Here is a 25,588-nt window from a genome sequence, read left to right on the forward strand (position 1 = left end):
CCCAAGGAAAACAATGAGTCTGAACAAAATCACCCTGATTACTTACCGAGAGCGCATCACTCTGGAAATATGTGTGCTTCTTCTGCAAGGAGGCTAAGTGACTGTATGTGTGTGTGTGTGTGTGTGTGTGTGCTTACCATGTGGGAGAGTAACCACAGTAACCACTTGCTCTTATGCATAATTCTTTTTGCCGTTATTATAATTGCTAATATTCGCCACGTTACAATTAATATAAACCTCTCTCACATCACATACTGCATCATGTTGTGCACTGACATGTTGACAGAAAGAAGAACGACGAAGAAGAAATAGAAAAATTATTCTCAGGGCCGAACCAAGAAAGGAGAAATAAACAATACATGGATGTAGTCATTCAAAGTGATTTCCCATGAATATTCTCACAAAGAAAATAACTTGTGTGAACAAAGAAAGATATGGAAAACAAAAGTGTTTCGTTATTGTGTTTACATGATAATGACAGCGTGACACAACGAGTACAGTAAAATACTATTGTATTCCCAAAAAAGCCTTGAGTGGGCTTACATTTCTAGCACTCACATTCACAGGATTATTTAACGCTCTGACCCTGGAAACCAAGCAAAGCAACACAGAAAACATGACCTCTACTGAGGAAAGAAATACAGCAATCTGTCCTCAGTCCATTTTCCCTTTTCAACACAATTCAGTACATTAACATGACATGTTTTCCACAAGACTGACAGCAGCTACAGCAAAAGTGCTAGCGCAGATGCCGTGTTGATAGCGCCGCATATTTACCCACTAAACGGCACCGTGCCGTCATTTTGCCTCTCATTAAAAGCGCCAAAAAGGAACGCGCGGAGTGTTAGAGGAGCGGGAGTGAGTTCGAAAACACTTCTCGCTCCGCGAGCGGTACAGACGCCGGAAGCGCAAACCGGGCAGCGACACGCTGTGACAACGGCGAGATTTACGGAGATACACAAACGTGCTGAATATTTAATGACGCCCGTCCTATGATTGCTAAGTAGCATTGCGTTCAAGGCAACAAAAAAAAAAAAGCCACTTAGCAATACACAGAGAGAGTAGATGGGGTGGGGGTTGGGGGGGGGGGGGGGGTCACTGGCCATCAGAGGCTGTATTTATTACCCATTAAACATTATAAACAGGACCAGCGCTCCTGTAATGCGTCTCTCGATTCGGTCCCAAATTCCTGGTTAACGGCAAGAGAAAAATGGGAGCGCTGCTCAGCTAGCGTCAGCGCCCCGCTGACAAACGCAAACATTTGCGAGCGCTTCAGTGAGCCGCCACAGCTGCTGCTGGGTATAAATAAGCCTCCCGCTACGGACTCCAGGGCAGTACCCGAAATACTGAACAGGCGGCAGAAGCCCTTTAGCGCAGTATTATTAAACTCCGTTTCGGTAAGAGAGGCCCACGGGAGACCGCAGGACGCTACGGGCCAGAGCGCGGTCAGGCTCAGGTTCGGGGACGGACGAGGGCTCAGGGGCAACAGGAAACGCTGACATCCCCTGTGCAACTTTAGCAACGTGTGCCACATCGCAGCGAAAGAGAAGGCAGTGCTTCCAAATCACTAATGGATAACAGCCCCGGTATTTTATGTGGTAAAATGGGAATCTACTACTGTGGAAAAGGACGCTCTGTCCTTGGGCAAGCCTTTTCATCAATACCTATAAACTGTAATACAGAGCCATAAGATGGGGAAGATAGAAGCACAAGGGCTACCATATGTTTGCCAAGAAAGGCCACCACCCTCCTTCCTTATTTTTTGCATTACTCAGATAGAAAGCAGAGGGTAACATTCCCTCCCAAGGGGGAACCGCATGTGACTGAAAGTCGGCTGTCCTACGGACGTCTCGCAAGCCATCTGTTTTTCGTTTCATTACAGAGTCTGTAGTCAAAGCAAAGCCCTCCGATGAGCAAGAGCTCCGACAGACCACGAGCCACGAGTGCCCGGCTGAACACGTTTCCACGGCGCTCCACGTGACGGACGGTAGAGCAAGCGGCAGCAGATACAGAGGTGTTTCTCCGTGACTCGGCACTGAGTCGCTCGGTTAACCCACAGCAATTAGCATGCTAGCCGTGCCCTATTGTGCTCTGTAGGCATCCGCCTACAGCTCTTTCACGGCCACACACACACACCACACAATCTTGCGCTTAAGGGCACTTATGGGGTGTATCAGGAGTGCATCTGTTGAACGTTTATCTGGTGATGGAATTGATTCTGAAGCCTTCTGCTGGCAGCTGAGACAAAACGAAAACCTATTTCATTTGGAAGGCAATTTTTGGGAGCCAACTTCTCAAATTTAAAAATGTTTCCAACCCACTTTTTAAATGTCACATAGGTGCAGTAAACCAAACCTTTGGTCCACATTATGTAGCCTGTAGCCTGTAGCCTGCGTTACAGAATCTCTACTTCTCAACGTCTGGAAGAAACGTTGATTTCTTGGGCAGGGCACAAGTTATTTGAACATGTAATATACATAAAAATTCTGGGAGATGAAGGACACTCCCAATGAACAGCAGTTTGAACAGTTCCACACCTTGCCAGAAACACAAAGGTGCTAGATCGGAAGCCACTGATTGGCGGGTTCCGTACGATAAGCTAGCTCGCTATCGGGAATGGCAAACACGGCCACGCACTGGGATTTACATTCCTCTGTTTTAATAAGGGGTTGGTCTCAGGAAGTTTAGTGGTTTGCAGGCTTAGACATTTTGGGAACGAGTAACCTACTTGCCTATAGGATATTGTAATAAGTGTCCCCTTTCATTGACGCCTGAATGACAGGGTGAAGGTCTGACGAAACGTCTGCATTTTCCCGAGCACAGAATGCCAAAGGCTGTTCTGCTTCCTGGTGTGCGCTCATGTGCTCAACGTTCAGCCGTACCTATTCAGGTCCGGGCACGAAGGACGGCTGAGCTTCCAGCGGTTCGCTGCGGCTCGAATTTTGCAACGCGGCCCGCTGGCGCTGGCGCAACTAAAACAGGGGGGCGTTGTATTTCCACCGCAGCTGCGACGACTTCCTCTGCCCCGAGTCCAAAAATAAGCACGCAGGATGACGGAGGGAAACGAGAGGAAGGGAGAATTCGCAGCAAACGCGAAAGCAGAGGGAAAGCGAGGAAGCGGCTGGATTCAGCACTGCGCTGCAGGGAGGAACAGGGACAGGCGCTGGAACACGGTCTACAGCAGACCCATTTTAATGGAGGGCAGGGTTTCCAAAAATGGAAGGGTTTGCAAAATGGAGCCCTGGGGGTCCACGAAGGAGTCCTAGTGGATCCTTAGCAGGAAAAGGAAAAATATTTCCATATTTAAGGTTGTGTTTAAAAAAAATAAAATAAAACGTGTCAGCTTTACACATTCTTTGAAATATCATGGCTGCTGTAATTATTAAAGATTCATATCATATTAAATTAACAACTAAAATCCATGATACAATGAATGATCCTATGTACTAATTAACGAGCCTTAAGTACACGAAAATACTGACAGCATTGCAACCTGTAGTGAGTATTGGGTAAAACTGTCAAATGTTAACCACTTCACTGCAGGGGGGTAGGCCGTCAGCCACGGGTGTGGTCATTTTTGGGGGCTTTCAGATGAAAACGTACGGTAATCCCCACTGCATGGCACTAATTGTGGTGTTTACTGAGGGTCGATAAGGAAACCTTTGAAGATAATCAGAGCGTGTTGTCCCCAGTCTAAATGAAATGGTAGGAGGCGGCTTGTCTGCCAGCCACGTCGCCTGATTTGAGGCAGCTGGTCTTTTGAAAGCTGTGACCGTGAACACACAAAGGACATTCCAACACTGGGCAATATTAATAAGGTGTTTATTAAGACACTGTTGTGACTGAAGCCTAGCAGAAGATGTCAAAAACATTTCTCACATGAGGAGGCTGAGCTATTTACAACTACGAAGGCTGCCATAGGACAGCATGTAGTTATTCTCGCAACGGCGCGTCACCGTTTCTGCAATTAAATAAATTCTTGACAAAAATAATTTTTTAAGTTTTAAAATAAAGTTTTAATTGAGCTGAAAGAAAAGGGAAATTACACAGGTGAGTACACTACTCTTACCTGACAGCATGTGGTGCACAGGTGTGTACACTACTCTTACCTGACAGCATGTGGTGCACAGGTGTGTACACTACTCTTACCTGACAGCATGTGGTGCACAGGTGTGGCGATGTTGATGTCCTGCAGGTGCTCCAGCGTCTCTGTGTGGAAGAGGCGCAGGGTGGATCGCGAGCTGAAGGCGATCCAGATTCCCACCCCTGCCACCACCATGTGGGACACCACCATGCCCTCCTCCTGGTGGGCCTCCAACTGCCTCTGCAGGGAGAGAGAGGGAGGGTGCGTTACAACATAGCGCATTAGATACACGCGTGTTCAAATAAAAATATAAACACACGTACACATCACAAGCAAACACGTACACACCCAAATTGCATGCATGTACACACAACACACACAGAAACACATTCTCTCTCTCTCTCTCTCACATACACACATTACATACGCAAGAACACACTACATGCAAGCACACATGCATGCACGCACGCACGCGCGCGCATGCATGCACACACACACACACACACACACACACATCCCCATTATGAAACTGAACATTGTCTAGTTCCAGTGCGCCCATTGTAACAACCCAGCCATGCCCAACTGGGAACAATCTACTCCTTTGGCAGCACAACAAAGAGAACCACCAAGACCTTCACACAAGAAATGTAACGGTGTTCAAACAGCATTCAGGTATCCCAAAACACACAGTTTGGCAGCTGCCCCAACTAGCTGGAGACCCAGAAAACACTGACTCTGTCCCACTAATAACCAAAATGAATGGAACCGAATGAGTGAAAGCTCAAGTTGTGTGTTCTTTTTGAGCGCTCAATGGCTCCTTGCAGTGTGGAGTGATGCAGATAAATGTCGATGCAGCACAGCTGACCTTAAGTGTCACCCAGGGAGAGGGAGATTTAATGTGCAGCATGTAGGAGCAGCAGAAACTAACCCTGAGGAACTGGCCTCGCACGCTCTATGAACAAATCTCAACACTATTACCAGTGTATTTAAACCTTGTCAGGGAACACATGCAATGCAGTTTATGAACCAGCCTCAAATGTAAATACAACTCCAAAAATCAGTAGAATAAAATCTTCTCACTGTATTGAAAACTAAAAAACACAAACCAACTCAAGGAAAATCAAGGAAAGGGGACACAATAACCTCATTGATTATTGAGAGACTAAGTATTTGCACTTGAGAAAGCATTGTGCTGCTGGCGGATAGCTGGTGTTAGCATTTGTTCACCGAGGCACACGTTGTGCATTCCAGCTGTTGCACAATCCACTTTTGTCTTCTCCAGAGAGGAGACAAAACACTGCTGTTTCAGTGAGAGCTCAGGCCACAGCAGAGGTTGCCCCAACCCTACTTATAATGCTGAGGTTTCTCCCTTCCGCTGGCTCTCGAGACTCAAAGTGGGTGAACGTGGTAGGGGGCTCCACTCACAAACTGCAATCAAGCTCAAATGGATCCTATCTTAGGCCTTGAACCTGCCAACTTTCACCCTTAATAGGGCCGTCTGGGTAGTACAAGCACTCGCCTACCACCGCAGAGACCCGGGTTCGATCCCCGGCAGCGGTACTTCCGGCTTGGTCAGAAGTTCCTACGAACACAACTGTAGGAACGTGTTCGCGGGTGGGAAGCCGATGAGGGTATGAGTCCTGATCGTTGCATCAGCGACTGTTACTGGTTGGTCGGGGCGCCTGTTCAGCAGGGAGGGAATAGCGTGAACCTCTGCACGCGTTATGCTCTCCTCGCTGTCAGGTGAAAAGAAGCGGCTGGCGACCCCACATGTATCGGAGGAGGCATGTGGTAGTCTACACCCTCCCCAGACCAACAGGGGATAGCGCATCGACCAGGACCGTGATTCACACGGGGAATTGGTATAACGACTAAATTGGGGAGAAAAATGGGAGAAAAATGCCAAAAAAAAAACTTGCACCTGAAATTGCAACTAAAGTTTTGTTTCTTCTTGCTCGTAAACACAGTTGGGGAGTTATAGCAGGTGACTGTTAAACCTTGTAAAACATGTTTATGAAGAGTATAAATCAATGTATAACTGAGAGTCAAAGGTAATGAGTCACATAGAATGAATCCTTGTCTTCATCTCTAACAGAGGACAAAATGGCGGAGGTGGAGTCCCATGCAGTCCCAACCCAGTTCAGTTCAGTCCAGTGACAGAACTGAACTCAAGTGGTGCCTACGACATCAGCGGCTGCCAGTACAGTTAAGGCCTGGGGAGGAAGGGGTTAGCGGGTGGAGGGAACCACCTCTCGCCCTCCGCCGCCGAGCCGCCATTTTCTCCTCTGCCAACAGGACGCACGCGGCTCCCGGAGAGGAAGACAGGTGGTGCCCTAAATGAGCTTAGCGATTCTAACGGGATTATTATTCACCGCACGCCGCAGAGGAAACCCGGGGCTTTGCTATTCCAGGACGACGGCAGGTGCGGGGGGAGAGGAGCAGGGGCGGGGACGTGACTCATCTCCCCGGCTCTCGAAAGAGGAATGTCCCCTTTGGGTCTCGACTTGTTCCCTCCCCTCAGGCAATCAGGGAAAAAGTCACAGAGCGTGACATCGCTCAGATCAGGCCAAACGGCATAAGCAACCAAAGAGCGAAAACTAAAGTGAAAACTCGCCGGGCCACGTTCCAGAAATTTCCTGCGAGCGTATGTGTGCGTGCGGTAATGGTCTCGCATGCACAGAAGAAACCACCAGAGTCAAAAGTCAGAAAACATACAAAAACATACAAGAATACATACAAAAACCATGTATATAGTACGCATTTCAAGACATTAAATATTTCCTTCAGTTATATCGGAGCCGTTGCAACTCAAAACATCTTGAGGGAACCCAAACACAGCATCTCCAGATAGTGTCTGAATTTTTGCGCAAAAGTATTTCTGAAAAATATGCAGCAAACATTTCTGTTACATTTCCAAATGAGTGAACAATGGGAGCCTGGGAATAATGGCTAGACTTCACCAAATGATACAAAACATGTATACTCTCAGAGTAGACTGCTGCTGTTAAAATGTGCAACACATCCATGCAAGTCATGGCCACTCTTACACACCTCATCAAAACACATAAATCAGCTTTTAAAGGAAGGGTTAATTTACTTAACCTTAATTTCTTTGCTAATGAATCACGCATCATATAACCACTAAAGTGAATTAATCCCTACTCCATATATATTTAACAAAACAAAGCAAAGTTAAAAGACTGCACACAGTTAAAGACAAGGTCAATGTCTGTAAGACCATTGCTCACCTAGTTTCTATAGCCAGATGGGAACATCTAGGTCACCTGATTGGTCAAGTGACATCACAGTATCAGGGAGACAGACACTGTTACGGTCACGTCACGCACTCTTACTCATACACGCTGAGCCGCTGGCCTGTAAAGAGCCAGGACAGGTGACTAGGACATTCTACAATTCCTGGGGCTGATGTACCTCATGGTGAGAATGCTCCTAGGAGGGCTGGAGCCTACTTTTTTCCGCTTTATTAGACAGGATAGTGTAGAGAGACAGGAGGAACTAGGAGGAGAGAGAGAGAGAGGGAGAGACATGCGACAAAGGTCGGCGGTGGGCCTCAAACCACCGACGTCTCGGCTCGCAATGAGCATGTGGAAAGCGCTCTACGGGCTACGCCACTGGAGGCCCCCAGGGCTGGATCTACTTTACTGAATTCAAACAGACTCACCATGCAGAGGGTTAAAAAATCGAGTGGAAAGTCTGCTTTCTTTGCTCTCTGCGGTAATAGTATCCAGGGTGGATAATCAGTCGAGATCAACCCTCATTCAAGCATCCAACTCAGCAAACAACAGATGTTACGGTGACAGCAGGGAAGGCTAAAAAAAGCAGGCCAAATCTGTGCCTCGGAAAATGTGCGGTTCCTTCCAACGAGTTTCCAAGCAGTTCACAGTGGGCTGTGTTCCATTTTTTTGACTCTGAAATCAAAAACTGAAATGTCTTGGGTTCGAAAGCACCAAAGTTACTTCACGTAGAAGCTCAAATGGTCTTCAAAAACCTGCATTCATAAGCCCCTAAACTTAGGAATGGTTTTAATGCAGCACATTTTTCTGATACATTTGTTGAGAAATAAAACTTTATGATTTTTAATATGTATAGACGACTGCTGCCTCCTGAAGCCTGTTACCTTATCTAGTCCAGTGTCAGTGAGCAGTCAGATGAAGAAGGAGACTGATGAGGTCCACATGGCTCAACCCGAGGAAGTCAACAAGCAAAACATCCTCATCCTTTGCTTGCAAAACCTGTGGCCTTTTTTCCTCCCAGTATTCAAAATCAAAACGGCCCTTTGACCTGAGAGTGCATGTCTTAATAATCAACTTAAACACATTCAGGTCAGTCTAAGACCTGTGCTCAAAAAAAGGTTTTTTTTTTAAAACATTCATTCAGATGTTTATTTCCTTTTTGAAGACAGTGTTGGTTTTCTTCAATTATTCCACAGTCGCAGCCCTCTCTTTGTTAATATTTTAGTTACACTTGAACAAGAAAAGCCACAGCATGAAGTCAAAGACAGTCAGTTTCCCAAATTAGGAGAACAGGGTCCTGCATTTTCCTGAAGACAACACTAAACTTGTACTGGGGAGTCCCAGCATTGGTCTATGCAGCTGGTGCACTTGGCCTTATCACCACGATTTAGAGTAGCCCCCATGTGGCTGGTAACCCATGGGGTGGGGGGGTTGCGCGCAATTGACCGTTAGTGTAGCCCAGAGATGCAGGGTAATCAGTTTGCAGGGTATCTCCATCTCATTGTGCAACAGCACCTCCCTCTGGCCGATAGGATAGCAGCGATCAGTCTGTACCAGCGGTGAAGCCCTCTGGTGCAGTAGCTGCCCACCTCAGCTAGTACACTTCAGCCAGTGCACTTCAGCAGGCATTCGGCTGCACGCAGAGGAGAAGACTTGCTAACATGCCCCCGCATAAATCGATGGGGGACATTTCATTGGGATATTCCAGAAACTGACGAGGAGCACTTCAAACTGGGGATGAAAATAAAAGGGAACGGAAGTTGTTCCAAAAAAGAAAAACCACAGCGATAACCTTTTTTTCTTGGCTTCTTATCGATCTCGGATAGTAGCCTGCACTTGTATCATTTACAGTAGAGCAAACAAGCTCAGAATTAATCTAGATGGCCGTAGGACACCCCTATCAACTCAGCAAGTGTGGGAAGCTACAGCATTATACCGCTATGCGCTAGTGCACAGAGACAAAAATGTGAACTATGCCGACAGCATCTGCTCAGAGCATCTGAATTCTCCTACGCCCACTCCTCTTGCTAAAGAAAGCCATCGATTACGCAATGCTGCCTGCACACAATGATACCGGGGAAGGTTTTCAGGGCAGCAGGCTTTCTTGGCAAAAAACTGAGCTCTAAAAACCTGCTATAAAAAATACTCTCCCGAAATATATTCATACTGTTCTAAATTCTTTTCGCTGCAGCAAAGGCCGCATGTATATCCTTGCATTCCACCTGCATTGATGCAAGGGTTTAAATACAAAGAGAGACAGATTATAAAGCCAAGATGAGGCCTCATACAATTAGAGAATCCTAAGAGCATGACGGGTAGGTGCAGAGGTGGGTTCAGACAGTATGGGTTCAGACAGGAAATGACAGTACCTCGATGACATGCGTCTTGGTGCAGATGATGAAGACTTGGCCACCAGACGAAGCCCAAACGTGGTCCTCCACAGCAAGCATGCTCTTCACCGGCAGCACCCCAAGCTTCACCACCTTAGGAGAGTCAGAGCTCCAGGAACCATCTGGGAAGAAGGGGGGGAGCTGTGTTATCCTTAAGTAGGCCCAAGTTGAATTTACATTAATCCTTAGACGCACAGGTAAATGCAGGTTTCTTTTTATTCACAAATGCAGAATGCTAAATTTGGCGGTAACCAAAACAAATTCACAAAATTGTGCTTGTGAAGAAAGAACGTATCCCTTCAAATTATTCTTAAGCCAAGGATGACAAATACAGACTGAAACCAGGCAAAGGTGCTGTTAAATAGTGGCAAGTTCACTCTGTTTGATGTTGAACGCATTAGGGTCAAGGGAATATCAGATTCAAGGCTATGGCGAGGAATGGACATGTCATTTATAACTCGAGCATGTCTGTAAAATCAGAGTCAGATACGAACAAAGGCTCACTGATTCTGCACCAGACAACTGCCAGAGCCATTAGCCATCACCTTGCTCTTTCCCCCGGGCTGAGCCAACACAAACATTACTCAGTGCAGGTGTGTGTCAATACGCCTGAGAGAGAGAGCGAGTGAGTGCAAATGATTGCGTGTGTGCGCGTGTAGGTCCGTTTCTATGCGAGTGTGAGCGTGTGCAGGGGAAGCGAGCGAGTGTGTGGGTGTGTTTTCGCCTGTGGGCATGTGTATGTGCCCCCACGTGAAACCAGTGGTTTGTCAGGCTGTGCTACTCTGCAGTCTCCCGTAGTGTAACCCTAATATAAGTGCAGAAGGTGTGGGCTGAGAGATCACCCAGGTTACCCAATTATGGTACTGTCACACAATTCTGCATAATCACAGCAATTATGAAATAACTGCATGTAGGTGCTAATGAATGAAGCCATGTTACGCAACAGATTTTGATGCTGGAAATTTAGACATCAAGAAGTAGCTTCTAAATTTCTAAATCTTTCTGTTTTCTGACAAAGAGTTCAAAAACATATAAATAAAATATAATGTCTGGGTAGCTAACATGCAAATATAGGCTGTTAAAAGCCAACTTGACATGTCGAAAGTGTAAAGCATAGATGAGCGCATTAGCGCTACTGAGATTAAAAATGTAAAACCGCAGAAAACTGAATGACTCATCAGTCTCCAAGAAGAACACCTGGGATATAAAGTACTTGCTTCAGCCACACTGGCGTATGACCAAACTAATGAGAAAATAAATGCATGATCAATTACAAAGCAAATTATATGCCAATGCCATTTATTTCCCCGGTAATTAATATTTACACAGAAGATTTTTCTATCAATCATATGATTAATTAGCCATTGTGCAATCAGTTGCTGAGAAGCAGTTGGACCATAACTCATAAGTGATAATGGAGTGGCTTAGCAAGTAAACGTGCTTGTCACAAGCGCAGGCATGGCATCACAAAGTCATTAGCCAATTATGAGCTGGAGTTCACAGTAGCAGAAGGCACTGGACTTCCTCCACTCAGGATATGGTGGCCTTAATTTGTGTAGGGCGCCTCAGGTTTGTATCAGTGACCCCCCCAGTTATTCGCCAGGCAGCAGCAGTGGACCTTCTCTTATCGCTAACGCTAGCGCTGCTGTAGCACTTTAGAGTGGGAAACAGTCCAGGACAGTGTAACGGATGACTGCAGCACCGCACAGAACACAGTAGTAGCTGTCAGGCTTCCTGCACAGGTGTGGATGCCAAATGGCAATTCAAAATAGGCTTGAAAAGCTTAGAAAAAAAATTCCATCCCAGCAGTAGCCCCCACACGCTGAGCACGGTTCACGTGGGATGAAGCGCAAACCTAGGAGTGAGGCGCCTAGGTGTCGGATCTGCAGTACTGAGAAATCTGTCCCGTTTCAATCGGTTTCAAAGTGGCCACACCCAAATGCTAACACGAAAACCACGAGAACAGGTCCGTTCACGTCTCAGAGTCTCGCCGACGGTTCACATCCCGACTTTCGAACAAGAAAGAGAACCGCTGCGAGCAGACAGTTCAGATTCAACGAAGCACCTCCACCAAAGTGCACAGGAGTTGCAGCACACCGAGTTCCTATGAAATTTTGAAAGTTAGCAACAGAGAGGCGGACTACGCTCTGTCAGGATTTCACAGGACAACAGTCACACCGGACAGGACCCTGAGAGTCTCATTCCAGAAAACGTGTCGCTTAGCATGCATATCGCTAACATTACAAAAAAAATATTTTTTTAAAAACTAAAAAAAAATAATAATAATTAATTACGTGACATAATAACTTACCAGCCTCTTTTATTCAGCACATCTAACAAAACAAATTACGTAAGGGCATTAAATAGGCTAATTATTAAATTACAGAAAATGATTCTCAGGAACATTTTAATATATTTTTCCATGAACCATTCACAGACCATTATGGTTTAGTCGCATGGGGCTTTGATATTTGATCAGTGTTAAACTAATTAACTGACAAAAAAAATACATTGGCACAATATTTCTGCAGGACACTGATTATTAGAAAATTTTTGGAACTTTAGAAACAGCAAGGAAGATGACAGCAACGTTGAAATTCCACGACTCAGTAGTCACGCCAAGGGCGAAACACTGGCTAGTTAAACAAAAAAAGGATATCCTCTGGGGATGTTTAAAATAGACAAATACCTGAAATCTAGCTATCATTGTGCTAACCTGTCAATCAAAGGCTTGCAAACCCTCTGTTAAAAGCAAGCTAATAACAGGACTGAATTGAGTAAGACCAGAGTAATGTGTTTTGGTAATTTAGAAGGGGTATAGGATTAACTTGCGTGGCAAAAAGCTAGGAACGTGTAATTACACTTTAAAGAGTTAGCAGACACTGTCCCAGACACATGTCTTCAGCATTACGAAATTCCCATTTTCTGTGTTTGTCGGTTGACAGTTTGGGGACAACTTTAAGTTCGTTATTATTATTATTATTATTTTTTACGAGCCTCGACAGCCGATATCCACTCCCCCCACATGGGAGGTGTCCCCCAGCGGTGTGAGAAACATGGATCTATACCTGCCTTTTGGAGTTTGGGATTAGGGATTTATAGCACATGCAGTCTGCACTTTCTGAATATTTTAATATTTGAGCTGTCGGGGTGAGGTGCTCAGCGGGATACAATGCTTCAGGCAGCAGGTAAAGGCATCAAACATCAAGGGTGCAGACGGGAGGATCAAAGAGGGGGGAGAGGGTGGATGGGTTCAGGGGCCACGGGCAGCCCCAGGGCCACACCGAAAGCGGGCCCCAAGAAGACCGGTGAGACAGAGGGGAAAAATGAGTGACAGTTTCCAAAAGAACTAAAAAACAAAAAACAACCAAAAAAAAAAAAAAAAAAAACGTGCTGTATCAAAAACTTGAAATCTGACTGAGATGAAATTATGCTTGAAATGTAGGGCAGGAGTTTTTGAAGACTTTTCCGACCCCCACTTTCAATTTCATCCATTGGATTTCTTTGGGTTACCAAGAACTCAATTTTAGAAACAGCAAACAAAAACGGTAATAATTCTAAAATATCAAGCAGAGAGACTCTTATCTTGTCTTATGTCTGGATTATGAATGTTACAGTCTTCTAAAGCCATGTAAAACCGATAACGTAGGAGATGCCAAGCTAACACAGGGAATCCCTTGAAAATTAGAGAAGTACCCCATGTGTTTCAACCCTCCTCTGGTGATGCACAGTACAGTGACACGCAGCAGTTTGGGAAATCTCTCAATTCAAACAGCCTTTTTCCTTCTCCTTCACTCCATATCAGAGCAGAAGCCAGGGGGGAGACTGAAATGAGACAGCGATAAACTAAAGCAGAGGATTCTGGGACAGAACCAGAAAACAAACAAGAGAGCCCCTGGGCTTTGTTCACCGCCCTGCCAGAACGCAGGCGCGGTGGGTCAGCCCGCCCCTATTTGTGTGTGAGGGCGGGAAAAATAGGTCACCCTGGCGGATTAGTCATTTCTCCCGGGCAACGGTGAAAGGCTCAGCCTGAGACACCACTCCACAGGACTGTGTCTCTTGGGGCGTGGCCAAAGAGTGACTCATCGTCCCTCAGCCAAGCCCCTCCCCCCCACTCTCCATAGGGGAGCATGCAATGAATTCTCAGGTCACTTAACGAGGCCACAGCCCCCACAATGCTGCATTTCAAGTCCCTCTCTACTGGTTGAGTTTCAGAGGCGTTGCGAAATTGGCGATACACGACGACAATTATCTATAATTTATTTTTTATTTATTTTTATTTCACAAAGAGACCACAAAAAGAAGAGGTTAAACAAAAGGCTGAAAGGCTCTCAAATAGGAGAGAGGCCTGCTAGTGCTGCCCACAATGAGCACCTGATAATGTAATTCAGAGAGGTTTCTGCCAAATGTGAGCACAGTATTTGATTTCGAGGGTGCAAAAATTAGACGTGACAAAACCACAAGCAAACTCGAAATACAATGGTCATCCACTGTCGACCCGGACATTTGAGCCGGCATTACGTACGTCTTGCACATTAAGTGGAACACCATTGTATTTATTTTATTTAACTTTTATTTAAGGACAGCCAAATGTGAGCTAAACTCTTTTACAGTGATGATGTGGGACGTACAGGATGGTAAAGTAGCTGAGATTGTAGCTCAGAGACTGTGGGTTGAGGGTACTGACACACCCGTGAACAAAGTACTTATCCTGAACTGTTTCAGTAAAAATAACCTGCTGTATGAATGGTATATTCAAAAATTTAAAAGTAAGTGGTTTGTGAACAATAAATGTTTGTTCAATTGTGAAGAAAAATATGGATCGACTCCAGAACAAAATTTTAAATTCTGAATGAAAAATTTGCTGACATGAGCGTTTAAAAAAACAATTTTTTAAGGGCTTTTCAACTTTATTGAACAGGACAGTGTAGAGAGTCAGGACAAAGTGACAAAGGAGATGTGTGATAAACGTCACGCGGTAGGACTCGAACCGCCGACGTCGCTGCTCGCAATGAGCATGTGGACAGTGCTCTACAGGCTACGCCATGAGACACCCCGACATGAGGATTTTAAGAGGGATTTCCCATAACAGAGATTTCCCATTACAGGTATTTCTCATCACAGAGATTTCCCATCACAGGTATTTCCCACTCACCTGGCGACCTGGAGAAGATGGCGACCGAGCCGCTCACCAGGCCGGCGTATAAACACTGTGCCGTGTACACCAGGCTCATGACCGTGGACTTGTCCGGCGTGAAGAAGTGCTGGAGGCGGATTTTCTTGGAGCGCTGGCTGCTCTTGTACACCGAAATGCTGCGGGATCATCACAGAGAAACAACAGATGCGATGCGCGCACAGGACCTGCCAATCTAAACCGACTGCATCACGCGTGTACTACGTCAGGCAGTGACAAATGAGACTAAGGCCACGTTCGCCCTTTTGCGGGAAATTCGCTGTTGTTTCTTCTTCCCGATTCGTGAGCGCGATCACCCAGTAAATCAATTTTCAATTTGCCCGGCGTCACTTACCAGCCGAGCTGACACACGGTGTTTCACACTCAACATTTCCCAGCAGGAATAAAAAAAAAAGGAAAAATCCCATTTGAGCCAATATGGGGGGGGGGGGGGGATGACTCCCATACCCCCTAAAAGGTAATCAAGCTGAAGTCCTGGAAAATATCATGCGTGTGTAACAAGTCTGAAACGATTTCTCAGAAAATGTCAAAAAGTAATTTGAAAACGTGCTTATTGGATGAATAAGCACACATACCACGTGATTGGCCTTTACAAGGCTGGTTATAAATACTGGTTCACATCCAGCCACTTAATTTCCCTGGGTTTGCTTTTCCTCATAAAAACCACATTAATTGCCTTTCAATTCCTTTATAGCAACAGTCTAGTTTTTGATTGCATCAGACATGGGTGAAGCTTAAATGGTACGTGGTGACACCAGAACTAGATATGCAACTGAATTATCTTGCCTTTTGATACAATTCAGCAAGTCATTTACATTACAGCCACATAAAACACTCTTATCCAGAGTGACTATCCAGAGTGACTAATAATACCAACAGAAAATGATAAGTCATGTTCTTATCAGTAACAGTGTAATAGGAAGTTAAGCTATAGTTCAGCTACACTGTTAGCATGTGCAGCTATCTGCTGAAACATATTCAGCAAACCTGACACCATATATAGTTACTAGGAAATACTGCTAAGAAATACTATGATTGAGAAGTGCGAGAGAAAGGACAGTCGAGGTTTGAGAGCAGAGATCACGTACAGAGAGGGGTCAGTGCAGGACGTACCTCCCCTCCTCCATGCCCAGGCAGACCGTGGGACTGTCGGTTCCCCTCCCGGGGCCGACGTTGTTTTCGGGTGCCTCGCTTCCCTCCGCCTCCTGCACGTGCTCAGGGGGCACGTGGACCATGCACAGGATGCGCGACTCCACGTTGAAGCACTCGGTCACCTTGGGGGCGGGGCTCTGCAGGCTGACCACCGAGATCTGGCCCATCTGATTGGTGCAGCTGGCCACCTGAGACGGGAGGCACGGCGGTGAGGGTCAAAAGGTGAAGGCGATGGCTAGAGTTCCCACTGCTGACCGCTTACAGAGACAACCCACAACACAACGAAATAGGCCTCACACATCAGGCTGAGGGGTCAAGCTATCTGGAGTGACCTTTAAACTTTAGGACAGGTTTTCCAAAGTGGACTCACTGGTAGGTCAAGAGGTTGTGAGAAAAATATGAAAAATATAACCTGTATACCATGCACCTGAAAACCCTTAAATTCACAAACAGTCATATATAGCACTAGCTGTTTTTATTTTTGTTAGAAAATGTCATTAAATCCTGTACTTTGGATTTTGGGAACCCTTTTTAGAGGTATAGCCATGGACCCAAAGGCATTTCCAAAGGTAAACGAAAGGACTTTTCAAAGACCTTATTTGTAAATGACACATGCATCAGACTTCAGTTAATACTGAAGCCTTCTTTATTTTTTTGACTACAAACCCACTGTACTAACACTACTATTTATAGCATATGACATGACTTTGAAAGCACAGGACACTATGGCACATAATTGACAAAAGTCTGGATTTTCCTTAAAGGATATGCACAGCTTCAGAAAAAAGGGGTTCCGTAAAGTGCACAAACCAACAGAAAATGAAGCACCTCTAAGCACAAATCCAATCAATTTTATGACCTCCAATTTTCAACATCCACAAGCAAGCACTTTGAACTAGACCCACAGGGAACCCGTCTCTCCAGCAAGTATGCACAAAGCACTCCATGCAATATAATGACTCATTTGCTAAAGGAAACCCCCATTATGGGCATTAAGTAAGCAGTGATGTGCTGGAATGGAGCTTGTTCATTAAGCTCTGCCTTTTACTGATGTTCTATGGCTTCAGGTGACTATAATGGCTTTAAGACCACACCTACAGTATGAGGGAAAATGGAGATCCTGTTACATCTGCCCAGACAAGCAGCAGAACAAGAACCGAGGCCTGGATTCACTCCACATTTGTTTTTAAATATGTAAAAAAAAAAATTAATGGAATGTTCATTTTTGTTCATGTTCTCTCATGAATACCTTATCCTCTCATATCTCGTATATACTTGTCAAGTGACACACACGTGATGAGGGCCAATGTGGACCGCCTTTCCCTCAGTCGGACACAAAAGCTTGATTTACTTTTGAATTAGCTGTTTAGATAGCCTAATTTCCAATGTACTAGCTGGGTGGCCTGAACAGCTTAACTGCCATCACTAATAATCAAATTAAAATTCAAACGGACCTTATAGGAATAGCTTTTATCCCAAAGCGACTTACAATAAGTGCATAAAATGGAATAATTAAATAATAATAATAATAATTATATAGATTATTATCAATAATAATATTCCTCATGACCACATGATGGGAGGGGCATGCTTACCCACACGCAGCCGTATCCGAGGACGGGCGTGTCCGCCGTGCTCTCGGTGTTGTACAGGGGCTCGGGGTTGTGAACCGCACACTCCACCTGACGCACAAAGTGAGGAACGGAGACTTCACCAACTGCTAACAACTACAATCAGACAAAGCCTTAGCGCCTCTGCCTTCTTAGAAAACAGTAAACAGCAATGCTTTCGACAAATACTTACGTACAAGAAAACTACTCACAATATGAAAAATAATACATCGACATTATTAGGTACGGTTAGCAAACTCAGGGGTCTATAACCCTGGTCCTGGAGAGCCACAGGCTCTGCTGGTTTTCATACAATTCCACACATAATTAATCCATTAGTTAGTCGATTTAGTCGAGTTAGTCGATTACACAGCTAACTCACTTTCACTGGCTACTTGGGTCTGAAGTGGGTGCTGATTTTTAAGGCGAGAACAAAACCCAGCAGATCTTGTGGCTCTCAAGTTCAAAGGTCGCAGACCCCTGAGCCAGTTAGCGAAGGATGAGAAGGTGAGTTTTGTAAATGCGCTGGTACTGCAGTGAGCTCCAGATGTGTCCTCCTGCTACCACATTAAATGCATCCCACATTAAACATTAAATACCTCCCACCACTTCTAGCTTGTGTATCTTAATAGAATAATTGGGAGTCCATGGGTTGAGGAGAGGCCAGCCATATTGTTTTTCTGTTGTGGGGGCGGGCATGCCCACCTTGAACTCCTGCAGCTTGGACATGACCACAGGCATCTGCCTCAGGAGGAGGGGGTGTTTGCGTTTCTTCATCTGATTCCCATCGTCCTCGGCAAAGAACCAGCCCTGCAGGTTGTCCTCCTCTGCCGATGAAAAAAAAACAACAAACACCCACACTCTCTCAGCTGGCTCGGACTGCGCCACATCACAGGAGAAGGAGGGGAGGAGGAAGAGTTTTCCATTTCATCAGAGGAGAAACGCACTCGCTGTGCATCAATAAAACTATATACCGCCCGCAGAACTGGACACTCACTACTCCCCCGTTTAATACAAATGTGTTGCGAAAGACCCGTATCCGTAATTTACATTCCAGACGCCACGACTTCAGAACTTGCTGTTTTAGCAGACCAAGGAGCACGGTGTTCCCCTTACCGAAGATAAATATGAACGTTAAAATTCGCAAAGAGAGCTCAATAAAGAGAAATTGTGGCGAAAATCAAACCTTCTGAGAATTAATGTTGCAATGGAAGGGCCGTACAGCTTTTGGAACAGGAATATCTGGCCTCTAGTGTACTTTATATGTCTCATTTAACAATAATTACTTTGCGACAAAATACTGATTTTGCAATGCGAATAAAGCACACTGAATGAATTGAACTGAGTTGAGATGGCTGATGGGGAGTCATAGAGTGAATTTGGCCGCCACGGTGCTTTTTGGCAGAGGGTGAAACGCCAGCCAGCCACTGGCGCACCGTAACGCCCGGACGTACCCAAGGCCAGCTTGGCCATCTGAAAGCTGCTGATCCACGACTGCTTGACGGCCGGCGTGAAGGTGTTGAACACGGCGGTGAAGTGCGTCGGCCGCCCGGACCTGCGGAGAGAGGGCAAGAGAGCCGCCGATTAGCCCCGGGGTTCCCAAACTGAGATCCGAAAAGCGGTCCCAGGCGGTCGTCAGCGAAACAGAAAAAAACATCTTCAATAATATCTTGTGTAGATTTTTATGTTACGTTATGAATAAACTGATTATAATTAGGTTTTCAGATAAAATAAACCTTGTTATAATTCATTACATATGTATATGGAACTGAATGCGTATATGTAAATCCATGGTGTAACTGCACGTTTTTCAGATTTAGGCACCCATGCACCAACTGCAGACAGGGAAGCTCTGTCGTGACATGACTGCCATGCCAACTGCAGGCAGGACAGCTCTGTTGTGACATAACTACATGCCAACTGCAGGCAGGACAGCTCTGTTGTGACATAACTGCATGCCAACTGCAGGCGGGGAAGCTCTGTTGTGACATAACTGCCATGTCCACTATAGGCAGGGAAGCTGTCGTGACATGACTGCCATGCCAACAGCAGGCACGACAGTTTTGTCGTGACATAATTGCTTGCCAACTGCAGGCAGGGCATCTCTGTTGTGACATGATTGCCATGCCAAATGCAGGTGGGGAAGTTCTGTCATCACATAACTACCATGTCAACTGCAGGCAGGCAGCTCTGTTGTCACATGATTGCCATGCCAAATGCAGGCGGGGAAGTTCTGTCATCACATAACTACCATGTCAACTGCAGGCAGGCAGCTCTGTTGTCACATGATTGCCATGCCAAATGCAGGTGGGGAAGTTCTGTCATCACATAACTACCATGTCAACTGCAGGCAGGCAGCTCTGTCATGACATAACGAGCCAGCCCAGGGCAGCCCTGCAGAGACACTGCAGAGCCAACAGCAGGTGAGGAAGGTGCGTGAGGGATGCCCGTGGAGCGGTACTGACTTGTCATGCTTCCCTGGCAGCTGCAGCTGGATCCTGCAGCGATCGGCGGCCCGGATTTCCTCCTCCTTCTTCAGGATGAGTCTCTGGAGGCCCGACACCCAGTCCTGGGCCACAGCCGAGTTCACATTCTGCATCAGAGATCAGGGATTATTCATTATAGAGATTACAGCTTTATTGACATCGAGAGGAGGGTTCTTTTTCAGAAACAGAAACACAGGTAAATAGAAACGCAGACAGGAACACAGATACATCTAGACATTACATACACACGTTGGAACAACAATTTATCATCAGTGGACGTAACAGACCAGTAGTTTTGAACACATTGAGGGTGGTATTGGCATAGGGGACAAAGCTGGTTTTCCATTTGGCATGTTGCCACACAGACAGGAACACACACAGCTTAACGAAACCCCGAGACTCCAAGAATGTCTTGCATACAGTGCACACAGCAAGAACGCATAAAGAAGACGGACCGGATTCCCTGCTAACGCAAGGCCGCGCGGGCGCGCGATTAATTCCGACTCGGCGGCGCGTTCGCCCCGACAGACCCGCGCGGAGCTAAATCACCCGGGCTTTGAAGGGCAGAAACCGTTAGGGTGTTAAAAGAGCTGCCCGGAGGCAGTGCCGCGTGCTGCAGTCTGTGGCGTTCGCTCTCGCCTTCGCGCGTCGCAGGGCGTGAAGGTTTTCACCGGGGCTCAGCGCTTACTGAGCAGTTTCAAAGCAGCCGATTTACGCAGCCGACACATCTCTCCTCATTTATTGAATGGTGAATTTATTGCTAATTCTACTTTACACAGTTGACACATCTCTCCTCATTTATTGAATGGTGGATTTATTGCTAATTCTAAGAAAAAAGTAAAAAAAAAAAACAGAAAACGGTGGACACTATTGCTCAAGGTGGTAGGCAAAATGACAAAGCTAAATAGACTAATAGACTAAATAGGCCTCTATTTATCAGGTATTCCCATTCTCTTGTTCTTATGAAGAGAGACACCAGCTGAAACGTTAAACACGCCTGCTCACCTGGTAGTTTCCTTTCAGGCTGCCAATCATGCTGGAGATATGCTTTACCAGTCCGAGGTCGTGGATGAGGTTCTGCAGGTCCTGGTACAGCTGGCCTGGACCCACGTACAGCTTGTCTGCAAGGGTTGAGTATGAACAAGTGAGGTGAACAACTTGTCAGTGAAGTAAAGCTTTCATTGTAAAAACCCCACATGTGGACTGCAGTCACTAATGTTCATTTCAGTCTTGCTGTTTTAAATGCATTCAGGAGGATTATTTGTAAAAGTGAAGTAGTCCCTGACCCTGTGATTTTGTAACCGGCAGGTTTCAGCTTGACTTTGAGTTGTGTGCGTGCAAGAAACGGCAAATGTTTTTGAACCTGTCCCTTAACCGGTAAATGCATTTTACTTTGAATTTCAATCATGCATCAAGTACCCTCCCTACTCAAGCGTACAACAGCAGTGCCTCATTAAGGATTTGAACCTGCAACCTCTCACAAGTTTCCTAACCACTACAGTACACTGCCATCCACACAACCAATTAAAATGCCTGCCACACAACCTTACACCTTCTATGAAGATCTTTTAGAACATTATACAGATACATAGAGACAACCTTTCACAGATACACAACAGTTTAGGTGTCATTTTCCACCTAGCTACAAGGGAACAATTGATTGCCCCAATGGCCAGTCTGTATTGGTTTCAATATACAATTCATGGGCTTACCATGTTAAGATGTGCATATATTCTTGCCAGTGCACATAATTTGAGTTTCCAATTGCATTTAAAAGCACAATATTAAGATACAATCTCAATGAAATATTGCATTTCTGCCAGCCTGGTAATGGGGTTTAAAATTTCATTTTGGGTCCAGCATAACTCTGAAATGAATGAGCAACATCCATGTTTCCAACAAAGCTGCAGCACTGGTGCCAATCTGTGATATGAATGAAAGAATGCAAGTGCGTAACCTGTGTGCAAAAATGTCTATGAATGAACTGGGCCCCTGAACAAACTCTGAAAGGTTGCCAAACTACACAGCATCTCCGTACATTCTTGTGCCGGGGAGAAAATGGACAGAGTTGACTGAATTACAATTAAAATAATCATGAAACTACTTCAGGACACATTCGTAGAGAGACAAGAACTTCAAATTCACTTTAAAATGAGTCTGGAGTGCTCAAATCAGTCAGCGACGACTGCGTCCGTGTCTGAAGACGCATTCTCCAGCTCTCGAAGTGTCCTCGTTCAAAGGACGCTTCAGCGCTTCGGCCTCCCACCTTCTGCCGCCACCGAGGCGCTCCCCCGCCGCAGCACGCTAATCGAGCCGGTGGGAGGAAAAGCGCCCGTTGCGAAGCTTTTCACCCCGACCCCGGCAACAAAAGGCAGCTCCGTCCCCCACCCCCCCGCCTCCGAGCCAACCCGCGCGGCCAAAGTCCACACCGGTCTGACGGCTCCTTCGCCGTCTGCCAGAAGGGCCTCGTCCTGTTTGTCGGAGAGCCGACGCGCCATAAATCCCAACGCGCCCGCCTCTCGCTCTCTCTCCCAGAAGCGCCGGCCAAGGCGTCTCACCGCCCCGCTTCGAGGCTCGGAAAGCTCTTCTCCGCTCCTCGAGCGCTGTACCTTTGCACTGGGAGTGCTTTTCACGTTTGAAATTTAACGTTCGCATTCATGCTGAGTTCTGGAGACTTTTCTGATTGGATAAACACTTGTTTCTTCTCAAGTACCTGCACATTAGGAATGCTTTTTATATGTGATATCTGATATTCGCCACTCGTTTTCGTGAGGTTGTGGTATGAGGCGGAGGGTTTTTTGGGTTGAGTTCTACAATTTAACACGTTCTCCACCGTGAGAACAGGAATATTATGTATACACCACCTTAATGCCACCAAACTATTCTTCCAAAGAATTTTATTCACAATATTTACTACCTGGAATGTATAATACGATTTTAAGCTTGAAAGTCTTCAATCACAGTGTTTCATACACTATTACATACATTTACCTGATTATGTGAAGTAGGCATATATCCAGTAAAAAGGTAAACTTGCAGAAGTTTCAAGAGCATTCAAAAATTATTTATTATTTATATAATTAAGGACACTAAAACTGGAAGGTATACTGTCATATACCTAGTGTTGGCAGGTTTGCTCAAAAAGCTCAGTATGACACAGGCTGCAACACCTATAGCAAGCATTAGACACTCTTATAGTACAGTACAGATCGAATGTTCATGCATTTAATATAGCAGAGATGCTGTTAGCCAGTTCTGACACTATTACTCATGTAAACCAGGTGAATGTACTTATGTTCTCCCACATTTTAAGTCACTCTGGATAAGAGCTTCCAGCTAAATGAATGGAACGCAATGTAATAAAATGTGCTCACAAATTCATTTTGCTTGAGTGCACACTAGCTGCGCGCTAGGTCGCTATGGAAACCGTGATACACACACTTAATGCCATCTGACACCTGTCCTCATTTTGCCCCCAGTTTTTTCCCAAATGATGGTTCGGAGTCCGACAATTTCAATTCAGCGGCTACCTGTTACTGCCTGTCACTTTTAAAACCCTGGTACTAGCCTACAGAGGAGACAAAGGAACAGCTGTACCAAATCCATAAGCAGTCTTCAAACCCCACACCCTGACCAGAGCTCTCCGATCCTCAGTCTTGAAGGGATTGTCTCTCCACTCCCGGCCATTTCTCCCAGTCATGATGCCCGTTTGTACTGGCCCCACAGTTGTGAAACATACAGTACTTCCCAAAGCGGCCATGACAGCAGAAACACTGGCTATTCCAACACAAACTGAAAACCTATCTCTTCAGACCATCTTGGTTCCTCTCCTATCTCCACTCCATACTGCCCCTTCCTTCTGTAATTTAGCTAATGGTTTTTCATGGTTTTCGGGCTATATTTTAGGGTTTTATGTTTCTCTTCGTATATCTTCTTATTAATGTACTCTACTTACAGTTTGTACCTTGATTCTGGGTCAGTGTAGTTAACTTGCACTAGTGATTTAGTGAAGTTGCATCTTTACTCGCTGGTCTGGGACTCTTGTTAGCCAGGTCTGGCACTATTACTCATACTAATCATGTGACTGCATTTATGTTTCTCCTATATTGTACGTCACGCTGAATAAAAACATCTGTTACATGAATACAATGTAATGTAATTACTAGTTAATCTAGTAAACAACCAGTAAATCTTGAGTGGGAAAACGATAGGATGATATTATGTGATTTATTTTGGTGATATTTTTGGTGCGTGGGAGGGGGGGCATAGTAATATTCCAGTGGTGAAGAAAATATATGTGATCTAATAAGCAGGACGCAGCAGGGCCAAAGGGAAAGTTTTTCCGTTCGCATCCAAGCACAGGTATAGGAGATTGCTTATGGGAGTTGTGATACTGAAAAGAGTATTGTAACTGCATAAGAATGCACTTGGAACAGGGTATCTTATCAGTGTATCACTGTGGAGAAATATTAAGCAGGACTGGGTTTAAGGTTTAAAAATACCAGGCCTAAGAATAGAGAACATACTTAAATAAAACAATCTTAGCTGCAGATAGCCAGTGTCACTACTACAGCATCAATTCAGAGCTGGCCCCGCACAGGTATTTTATGTCATCAGAATAGGTTTAATGTTGGAATAAGAATTGGACTAATGCTTCCCTATGACATAAGAATGTGTGCATCTGTGTGAGAAATCCATTGGGAAACACTGACCAATCCAAAAGCATGCCTGCATGTACACTACGCTGGCACAGACAGCTTATCTGAGAGGGGAGCTTTGCTTTGGCAGCCAGTCAATAACACGTCAGTCCCTGGGGGAGACAAGCAAACAGGCATGGATTGGCAAATTAAATGGATTGTTTTCCCTAAGGATTCATTACTTATAACTGTGGCATCAGGTTCCTCCTGCCCTGTACCTCAATAAAGTTAATATGGCATAGAAAACTAAATATACATACATTACATATACAAAAAACTCCATCAATAATATCTGCAGTGTGTCGGTTCCAGAACTGCCATGTACCTCAATAAAGTTAATGTGGCATAGAAAACTAAATATACATACATTACATATAGAAAAAAACTCAATCAATAATATCTGCAGTGTGTCGGTTCCAGAACTTTCCCTGAATGGTTCCTGTCGAGCTTTCGAGCGTTGTTTAACTGCAGCCTGCGCAGGAGAGCTTATCGTGCACTGTAACCTGATGAACCGTGCTGAACCTGACCTCATTTCCCCACACTACCACTATGTAGGACACTAGTGAAAGCCTGTGTGATACAGACACCCTCTGAGACCTCACAGCACACAAAGCTCAGCGATTGCTGACTGAGATCGGAGGGTACGTTAAAGTCGTAATTAAACAGACGGTTAAAAAGAAAGAAATGAATCAGAGACTGATGGGAAACAAATGTACCCATT

At 45.3% G+C, this 25,588-nt stretch overlaps 1 protein-coding gene across 2 annotated transcripts in view; it reads right to left on the reverse strand.

The window, feature by feature from the left end:
* The window catches only part of arhgef10 (Rho guanine nucleotide exchange factor (GEF) 10), an 87,117-nt gene that overhangs the window by 14,965 nt on the left and 46,564 nt on the right, over positions 1–25,588 (reverse strand). For both annotated transcript variants that reach the window (XM_035379946.1, XM_035379936.1), the window contains 9 exons: positions 21,176–21,291; positions 20,150–20,277; positions 19,139–19,239; positions 18,390–18,511; positions 17,670–17,756; positions 16,036–16,262; positions 14,884–15,041; positions 9,708–9,850; positions 4,150–4,324 (listed from right to left, as the gene is read on the reverse strand). In XM_035379946.1, the coding sequence (XP_035235837.1) occupies positions 4,150–4,324; positions 9,708–9,850; positions 14,884–15,041; positions 16,036–16,262; positions 17,670–17,756; positions 18,390–18,511; positions 19,139–19,239; positions 20,150–20,277; positions 21,176–21,291 (1,257 nt within the window). The remainder of the gene's footprint in view (positions 1–4,149; positions 4,325–9,707; positions 9,851–14,883; positions 15,042–16,035; positions 16,263–17,669; positions 17,757–18,389; positions 18,512–19,138; positions 19,240–20,149; positions 20,278–21,175; positions 21,292–25,588) is intronic.

The sequence above is a fragment of the Anguilla anguilla genome, chromosome 1 (genome assembly GCF_013347855.1).
Source record: "Anguilla anguilla isolate fAngAng1 chromosome 1, fAngAng1.pri, whole genome shotgun sequence".
Classification (NCBI taxonomy): Eukaryota; Metazoa; Chordata; class Actinopteri; order Anguilliformes; family Anguillidae; genus Anguilla; species Anguilla anguilla.